Source organism: Clinocottus analis, unplaced genomic scaffold (genome assembly GCF_023055335.1).
Source record: "Clinocottus analis isolate CAN_PGR_092001 unplaced genomic scaffold, fCliAna1.0.p SCAF_369, whole genome shotgun sequence".
In the NCBI taxonomy this organism is placed as follows: Eukaryota; Metazoa; Chordata; class Actinopteri; order Perciformes; family Cottidae; genus Clinocottus; species Clinocottus analis.
Window position 1 is genome coordinate 1 of NW_027176119.1, and position 9,918 is coordinate 9,918.

The window sequence follows — 9,918 nt, forward strand, 5'->3', positions numbered from 1 at the left end:
CAGACGAGTGGTGAAAACAAAGAAAGGCCGGGATAAAAACATTTACAGGGGATCTTGATTAAAAAGAAAAAAAAAACTCACTCTGGCAAAGTCGAAGGCGTATCTGTAGACGTTTTTGAAGACTACAGAGTCGTTGAGCTCACCACGCATGTAATCCAGTTTGCTCTGTAACCTCTCCGTGCAGTCACACCTGCAAGTAGGTGAAGGGCCACACACAACACAAACAGTTACAGCTCAACCGGGTTTTCTACAGGCGGAGGGGTGTCGGCAGAACAATATTAAACGTGGGTGATAAGAACGAGAGTCTCATTTGTGACATTCATTTTCAGACACATAAAAAGTTAAGTGACTCACTGTAATAATGTCATTCCCCTGAGCCACTCCTCTTTCGTGAAGAAGCCCATACTTGCTGCCTCTAGATGCCAGGCCAGCACTAACATGATAATCTGCGAGAAGAAGAGGAGATGCATTTAATCCTTGCTAATGTTTAAATCATCTTCATTTCCTCCACCGTCTCTGTGTGTAATCACGCTACAGTTTAAAGGTGGTGGATGTGAAGGGGAGTTGAACAAAAAAAATGTTTTAAACACACTATATTGATTTTGATTTCAAATACAACCGGTCAGACGAGAATCTTTTCAAATTTGCATGTCTAAATGCTGTAAAACTGCATCGTCTCATTCTTTCCGAGTCTGACTCTTTGCTGAAAATCAGCATATGAAGCTTCATAACTAAACTTGTAGTGACTTTAGTCCCCTGAGAAGCTTGGTGAACACCCAGCTGACAACTCACATTCTCTGGTTCCACGCCGATGTCTTCACAGAACTTCTCCATGGCCTCAGGACCGACCACTTTGTCGGGGCCGGCGTACGCCTGGAACCAGGCCAGGCACTTCTTATTGGAGAACAGCTTCTCAGCGCTGATGGGTCTCGCACCTCGGATCTGAGGTCGTGTGAAACTGTAAGGCACACCAGAGTTTTGGATTCAGAAATTACACAACACTTTTAAAATGAACAAACAAACCTCAGACTGATGACAACAATGATTTTGTCCATGAACAGCATCGCCAGTCACCATCTTATTTTCGATGCAAGATGAATACCAAACATGTGTATCGTCGTGTTGAAGTCATATTGTTCATCTCAATTCGATGCAGCAGTGTAAGAAAAAAAAAAAAAAGGAAAAAGTTCTCTTGCGCCATTTGGAATGTGTGACAGCTGCGATAAATCAAAGAACGTGCTAAATGGTGGGTTGGATCAAATATCTGATTAAGTGTTAAAAAATATGGTAGGGACAATATGTTTAACTGGCAACGCATCAATATCCATTAATAGATTGAATTATGGTCTGTCGGTTAATTTAATATGGGCACCATGTTAACCAATGTCCCCACGACACCTGTTAGTTTCCCTTAAATGGGTGCCGGTCTCTCTCAAATGCAAAATTAAACTTAACTGACATCCCTAGAAAACACTTGTTGGAGCCCCACTAACATTAGCTTGACTGTTACATACAGGTTTTTTAAGAAGTGTGTGTGTGTGTGTGTGTGTGTGTGTGTGTGTGTGTGTGTGTGTGTGTGTGTGTGTGTATTAATGTTACACAGTATATTGATAGTAAAAAGCTACCCCACGTCAAAAACGAAATTGCACATTTTTAGTATCAATACTTTTAATTAATATATATATATATATATATATATATATATATATATATATATATATATATATATATATATATATATATATATATATATATATATATATATATATACACATATATATATATATATATATATATATATATATATATATATATATATATATATATATATATATATATATATATATATATATATATATATATATATATACACATATATATATATATATATATATATATATATACACATATATATATACACATATATATATATATATATATATATATATATACACATATATATATACACATATATATATATATATATATATATATATATATATATATATATATATATATATATATATATATATATATACATATATATATATATATATATATATATATATATATATATATATATATATATAGATATATACATATATATACATATAGATATAGATATATCTATATATTTTTTAAATAGCATTAATCCCTGTTACGCTTTGTCATGTTGCCTGCATGCATTGACTGCAAGGAGGCGGGGCTGCCCAGTTGTCACACACGCAACAGGCAGTGCTCACTCACAGCGAGTGATCAGGGGAGACATGGCCTCAATGCAGGAGCTCTTGCTGACCGTCCTCGGCGTGTTGGAAAAAAAGATGTCAGAAGTGAAACCTGCAAGTACTTTGGCTACATTGCAAACTGAAGGTATGCCCATTGACACACAGAGACCAGTCTGCAAAACTTGTTTCAAAGCCACACAGACCAAGGGAGGTAACACGTCAAACATAGCAAAGCACCTTTCAGAGAGACAGCCCTAACAATAGGCCTACATAGCCGTGTAAAATCAATGCTATCATGGCACCATAAAGTTTATTAATATTTTGCTGTAAGCAAATACTAGTAGTAATGCTATTTGTAAATTGTTTAAAAAGCTGGGCAGGAACAAGCTGGTAAAAAAGGGAACCATACAAGTGTTTTATTTATTATCATTATAAATGGATATACCAGTATCCTATCGAATTCTGGTATTGTCATATTTATGGTAGGTATTGTAGTCATAATTTTGGGAGCTTGACTACAAACATTTTTTTGTTTAAGTTATTTTATAATTACAAACACCATCAACTTGGCAACCGTAAGGTTTTGTTTTAAGTGTTGATTTATCTTTATTTCCATTTCTTAGGATGTAGTGTGCAGTGCTGTTATTGTTGTGTTATACAAAGAGGTGTTTCTATTATGTTGTGCACCCCTTAATATTCATCAGTATAGACAAGCTGGCCCTAATAAACTTGCAACTTGGACACTTCTCTCCTACATTCGTCCTGCTATGTGGGCTGAGGCAGCGCGGATTAACAGGACAAGTACTGCGTTTCTCAAGCAAGATGAAAAGGAACAGAACTCTGAACACCAAAGATGGGTTTCCTTGCAGAAAGTTTCAGCGTAGGTTTGCTTTATTCGTCTTTCTGAGTAGATCAGTATTCAATTAAATTCAAGCAACAACTGCTATTCTGTATAAACTAGAGAAACACAATTAAAGTAAAATGAAGTATGGACACACATAATAAAAACAACCCTGCCAGTCCTTTTTCAGGCGTATGCAAGGTTCAGCCAGTGACCATACACTCCAGCAAAGAGCCTCTTACACACTAGCTACTAATTACCGGTTGGATCAAGATGCAACAAAACACAGCCAGGTTCCAAACAAAGCAATACATCGCCAAAAAAAATCTGATGGCGATGTAAGATTTCATGCACTGCAGATAGATGACCAGAGGACAGGCAGACGTTCACTCACATTGCAACTTTGTGTCTGCTTACCTTGTGATTTTACACTTGCGCTCATTATCATCTGCATCAGGGAGCTTCCTCTTCTTCTTCACAGGCATCACTGAACCTTTAGTGGGCTTCACTAGCTGGGCTAACACATTAGAAAAAAAATGAAAACCACACGTTGTCAAACACCTCTCCATGAGAACACAATGATCTATTTAAGGATGAAGCCCATACCTGTGTATTTCTGACTGCCTTGTCCATTCAACTCCAAGATATTCTATAATAATAAAAAAAAAATCTCCGGTGAAAAAGGTTCCCGCACAACTGAGGCCAAAGATTGAGAGTGCAGCTGTGTCATCACTGTTAAAATGTTGCACTGCATTAGCTATGTGTGTGCCACATGTTAAATTGTTCATTATCATACTGGAATTTTCAATAGGTTTAAACAATTACAAAAAAAATCTTAACATGACGATGGTTATATTCTGACTTGTCGACATTAGGACGCCATACCCTAAAATATGTTCATATTATTTTAAGGCCCATTGCTGGACCCCATCGTCTGTGTCATTGAAAATTAAACATGACTACTTACAAGCTTGTCCAGCGTTACTGATGCTGTACCGATGGCAGAGAAACGGAGCGGCTGTTCCTCACTTTGGACACCTGAATCAATACGAGCAAGAGGTCATTATTAGTCAGGTAACGGCCAACAAACATGCTGTTCATTTGCGAACATTTTCTGATAAATTTCCAAAAAGTTTACGGAAAGTTTCCACGGGAATTTTGAAAAACATTTCTGTTGCAAAAGCATGTAACAGGGAACTTAAATGTAGTTGAGAACAAGACTATGCACGCCGAGCTCAGCCAGATCCTAAATGCAGCTGGTTGGGAACATTGTCTGCCTGAAACAAACGTAAACATAAACCATTATGTTGTTTTTGAATGCCTTTGTCATCAGTGTTGCGTTTGAACGTTTCAGCCCTATGCCTGGCAAGTGTGAGAACGCCCAGTTGCGTAGACGCCAAGAGCGGTATTGCAGACAGATAGAGATTTAAATTATAGCTGCAACATATTGAAAAAAATAACTGAACTAGTTCATTTTTTGGAGCTGTGAACTTAGTTCAAAATTTTGAATTATGAAATATGAACTGAACTAGTTCATGTAGAAAGTGAACTTTCCCAACACTGTTTGTCATTAACTTATTAATTAGCTTATAGATTACTTGGTAAAGTGAAGCCATGTTCATTTTAATACCAAGTTTATTTGTATATAGTAAACTAACTTTTTACAGCAGTGAGAGTAGGACGTACATATGTCCACACAAAAGTACACCATCACCTTGATTATTTGCGGCTTTCGGGGTCCATCAACAAGCGCGAGTTGGGCAACTTATCACACTACAGCAGGGCTATTGAGGCCACACTACAGCTTTTGAGCACAAGGACTACATCGACTCAGATAAATTTGGATGATATTACTGTTAATTCCAGTGGAAAGTTTCCAACTTTGAATATCTCGGAATTTTGCAAGCCTATGTACGTTACACATAAAGCCTGGTCACAAGGGATTGCCAGCATCTCATTATTAAACATAATCTAAATAATGCCTCACGCCCCCACACACCCACTTTCTAATGTTGAATACGTCAGTTTAAACGTGGGTTTAACATGGCCTTTGATCAATTGAAATGCTACCATCTGTAGTAGCAAATGTTATGCTTTACTTCAGTTTCGGTATTGATACCATACTGTTAAAAAATAAAATGATAAATAGTAGTAAAATACAATTACATCTCATTTGTACTTTGGTACAGTACTTGTGGAGCTGCACGAAGTTCCGACAATGTTCAACCCGTTGCGTAGGCGCAAAACTGGGTTTATGTAACGCTAAAAATATTTGGTTTATTAGGACGACGGCCTTCACGAAAACGACTCACCCCGAGTAGAGGAGCCTTCTATGTGAACTCAACTGCTGCTGTAACCTTAACTGATGGCTGGCTGTTGGGTGGAGATACGTCATTTAAACAATAAATTATGTAAACAAACCCGCAGTGGCCGTAACACATTTTAGTGAAAAGAACAAAAAAATCTGCAAGGAGTCGAGATTATGTCTTCTATTCTTTCATCACACAGCATCAGCACAAACACGTGTCACGTTAGTAAAATGAGGATTTTACTGTAACGACGGTTTTAACGCCAGATACCGTTAATTAAAACGGCTCTGGGACTCTGCCGTATAGCTTGACCCAGCTAACGAGGTTAGGGTGACCAGGTTAGCTTATACAACTCGGGACCAAAATCCCCGCCCGGTTGCAAATTAAACGCCACAGATACATCCAAAACAGCACCAAACACACATTGGTAATTATAAATTATTCGGGGGTTCAGTCTTCAATGCTAGGACACTTCTTTTGTCTGTAAGCTAGCGGATCGCCACGGGTGTCAACGCTAACGTCACACTGCTAACGTTTGCTAGTCTGTCAACGCACCAAATGCCGACAAACCCACCAGTTAAAGCGAAGTATGAACGAGTTGGTTGTTTGAAAAAACGACAATATATGAAGTCATTAAAATAGGTCCAAACTCTTACCCTTTTTATACTTGAGCGGATAAATCAGTTCCACCTGCTTCTGCTAGTACACCGGGGTTTTTCTGTCGCCGGCGTTTCCGGGGAGCGGACGATACCACCGGAGCGCTTAATGGGGGTATACAAAGAAATACCGTTTCTATGTTTTTGGCAGATAATGCGTTCACACGCTTTTACAAAGTGGGAATTAAAACAACAATATTTTAAATAATATCTGAATAATTTCTATTATTTGTAATAGTGCCCCGCGCGAGGAAAGCAGTTAACACGTTCATAGGGTGAAACCGGCATACTTTATAAAGGAGCAGTCCGTTATATGGCACTCACATGTAGCGCTTAGATGTTGTTCAGGAGACTAGACTCAAACACACTGAGGCTATCTGACAGTGAGACATTTAATGGAAGAACAACACGTTTTGGACAGCTCTGACGTGCGTGTGTATTTCAATTTGTGGAATGGGTTGAATGCAGAACTCAAGCAAAGTACACATACATCAGAATAAAAAGGTGAGGAAGGAGAGTGTGTTCCTCTCAGGACTTTAATGCTAATTGTTGATGCTGTTGTATTGTTGTTTTCTCTCTCTGAGTGGTAGGACATGCTGGATGGGCCCTTGTGGCATGAATAAGTGATGATTCAAATGTCAATTATGTTACTGATACAGTTTCTCTTAATGACATTGCCATGGCATCGAGCACCACTGTAAATAATCTCAGAGTAATCTTTGATTTGATTTGTCCTTTAACTCTCAGATTAAACAAATCTCAAAGAGGGCCTTTTTTCACCTGTGTAACATTTCAAAAGTCAAAGACAGATCAGAGAGCATTGTATCCTTCAGAGAGGATTGTTCAAAGTAACTAGTGAGCTAAACCAGTGCAAGAGCTGCAGCAGGAAACTAGCTTGATGACATAGACTGGCTATGAGAAGATAGAAGAAGACACCAGTGATCCCTTTTTTAGTTAAGAACGAGAGACCGCTCTGGTGTCTGTACAATCAATATAAAGCTCCACGAGGAGACAAAGCAGCCGGCTTGTGAGCAGATGCATGAGTCATACTCATGAAGCCAGTTTCCTGCTTGGATGCTGCACTGGTTTAGCTCTGTATTAAGTGGATAATCTCCACCTTTACTAATAAACTGTACACACACAATTTACTGTAAACACTCATCTGCATAGTCCGAAACTCTGGGACATCACAAAGGCAGTCCTGATCTAAGCAACAGCTTTAGAACACTCAGGGGCCGCTTCACTGGTGCAGCCTCCAGTCTGAGAGGAAAAGACACACAAGTTGTTACAACAGTGTTAAAACATGTTTACTTGTGTATTTACTCCATTAGTGTGATTCTTACCCAACACCTGGAGTGTTTTGCATGTTTTACTTTACTATGTTCAGCTAACAATGTTAATGCAGTAAAACCAAAAATGTTTGCAGGGGAAAAAAACAAGAAACACCTTTATATCCATGTCATAATAACAATTTATTCAAAATAAAAATAGACATTCTTCATTAACTTTAGGTTCTAGGTGAGAGTCTAACTCCCATGTCTGCTACATTGTGCAACATTGAAACCTCACATTCACTTTAAAAAACATTGTTCTTTAAAGACATGGTATGGAAAAGTGAAATCTTAATTACTGTAAACACTAATAAATGTGTATTTAAAGTGCATTTTTTGAGTATACACACAATTCAATACCACACATGAATGATACACACAAAAACCCATCCCAGCTTTACCTGCTGGTCATTGATGAAAGTTCGGCCGCTCTGCAGCTCTTCACTCTCCGTTGGCCTTTTCAAGCTGAGACCGGCCTCGTTTAGCTTTAAACAGCTTGGAGGATCCTTTTGGAGATAATGAAGGGAATGCGAGCCCACCTTGTTCTCCAGCTGGACCTTTATGTTTTCTGTCTTTTCTCCTTGTATTGACTGGTTGCTTGACATTTTTCTGCTTGACATTTTTGACAATTCTCTCTACAGTCAGAGATCGCGCAAGAAGATAAACGTAAAATACCGTTTCCACAACTTGTAAGGGCGTAATAATTAGTTTGTGAAAGATCCAGAGGAACACAAATATCCAACGAGGCAAAATCCCAGACGTTTTGAAATCCCTGCCGGACGCATTTTTAGGTCTCAAAAAGAGGACATGTCCGGGAAAAAGAGGACGTCTGCTCACCAGGTAATTCTCATTACTCACAAAAGTCCAGTGATCCCCTGTCAGCGCCACATATTCCGTAGCAGCCAAGTTATTTTCCGTTTTGTTCTTTCCAGCTTTATACAGTGCGTGGATTTTTGTCACGATTGTGTGTCTTTGCGGTGCTTTGATGCTCGGGTCCCCCGTTGCCACTCACAAAACTTTGGTGAACCCCTCATCCTCAACAATATTAATTCCGCAACTGTGCTACTCAGCTTGTCACAGGCAGACTTAGTGAGGTGTCTACGTTGTTCAGTGAGGCTGGTTTGACGTATTCCACTTAAACGCCCCTCGCCGACCAACATGCTTTGCCTTGAGATGGTACTTAAACTGGTTGTGCTGGTGAAACGTCAACGTCTTCCCGAGTGAACACCTGACATCTACATCTCACTGCATTAGAGCGGGAATAGTTCAACAGGTATATTAGAAGCTCATTCTGCTCATGCGTTAAATACGCATTAATCCTGTAATTTAATCATAGCGCGTTAACGCGTTATTTTTCTCAGCTCTACTATAAACCTTTTGGTCCTAGAATAATAAAATCAATTGCTTTTTCAGTCCACGAGAGGGACTGAAAAAGCAATGGAGGCCAGCCGAAGTTAGTCAAAACAAACATGGAGACATCGGAGAAAGAAATTACAAATGCGCCGTCCGCGTTTAAATCAAACGTCTGGCACAGATATATCAGCAATCGTGGCGAGTTATGAAATTTAACCAATAAACTATCTGGTGGGAGATGTATATTTCAGGCATTTATAAATCAACTATAGTTGTACACAGATGCTCTGTTTTCCCACAAGATCCAGACATTTGAACAGGGCTCGTGTCAAGCAAGTTAAAGTTAGCATGAAACCTTGTGGTCAGGGCAGTTTAATGGAAACTAGTACAGTGCTTGCCACATCATTTACTTTCTTCTATTTTTCCTACAGAGCTTGTGGCTTCATACTGGAATATCATATTAATTTTCATTCTCTTTCATTTTGGTTTACAGCTGCTTTGAATATAATCTTTATAGCCTTGGACTGTGCGTGTTAAAATTGAAAGGCAACAACAGTGAAATACCCACAATGCTAATAGTGAGCCTCCTGATCATCTTATCTATTCAGTGTGCTGATGGAGACCATGATATCGCAGTCATAGGGATGCTGGTAACTGACTGCATTTCCACAGGAAACTGGAATTCCTTGACACCACTGCCACCTGGACATATCCACAGGAGCTGTCCTCATGAGGTCAGTGGTTGCATCACCAATGTTTGCAACCCGTGGCTCATGGTGAGGGAGGCCCTGTGGGAAAGTTTGTTGTCTGAAGAAATGGTGTGGGGCGCATTTGGGTGCAACCCACACTTTGCCAAAGACTATTCAAGTGTCCAGGAAAGCAAAATAATAGTGGCAATGAGACATCCAAAAGCTGTGGCATCTGGAGAGACTGGACGACTCCCATAAGAACTCTACTAACCACTCCAAGAGGAAAAAGGTACAGTCTCTGTTTAATGCAACATAATCTAGTAAGTAACAGTTTGTCTTGTGTTTCCAATTATAAAATACATTTTAGTTTAAGTCAAACCTACCAGCGCATCTTAGATTTTATAAAGGTTACCGAGAAATATAGACTGGTATTGGATAACACCATTATTGTAACCAGCAATAATGGTTGATGGGATTTGCGAGGAGTCAGTCAGCCAACTTTTGCTAGGTTAGG

General features: G+C 39.0%; 1 protein-coding gene across 1 annotated transcript; it reads right to left on the bottom strand.

The window, feature by feature from the left end:
• Window positions 1-39: 39 nt before the first annotated feature.
• On the bottom strand, window positions 40-6,168 carry LOC137799599 (DCN1-like protein 5). The gene is made up of 7 exons (XM_068596409.1): window positions 6,032-6,168; window positions 4,034-4,104; window positions 3,673-3,715; window positions 3,484-3,583; window positions 793-958; window positions 355-446; window positions 40-190 (listed from the first exon to the last, which is right to left on the bottom strand). The coding sequence occupies exons 4-7, from the start codon at window positions 3,549-3,551 to the stop codon at window positions 43-45; spliced, it is 474 nt and encodes a 157-aa protein (XP_068452510.1). The 5' UTR covers window positions 3,552-3,583; window positions 3,673-3,715; window positions 4,034-4,104; window positions 6,032-6,168; the 3' UTR covers window positions 40-42.
• Window positions 6,169-9,918: the final 3,750 nt, after the last annotated feature.

Coding starts and splice junctions, on each gene's coding strand:
- LOC137799599 (XM_068596409.1), bottom strand. CDS start 3,551: ATGCCTGTGAAGAAGAAGAGGAAGCTCCCTGATGCAGATGATAATGAG. Junction 959..3,483: donor CGCAAGTGTAAAATCACAAG/GTAAGCAGACAC, acceptor TGTGCCTTACAG/TTTCACACGACCTCAGATCC. Junction 191..354: donor AGGGGAATGACATTATTACA/GTGAGTCACTTA, acceptor ACCTACTTGCAG/GTGTGACTGCACGGAGAGGT.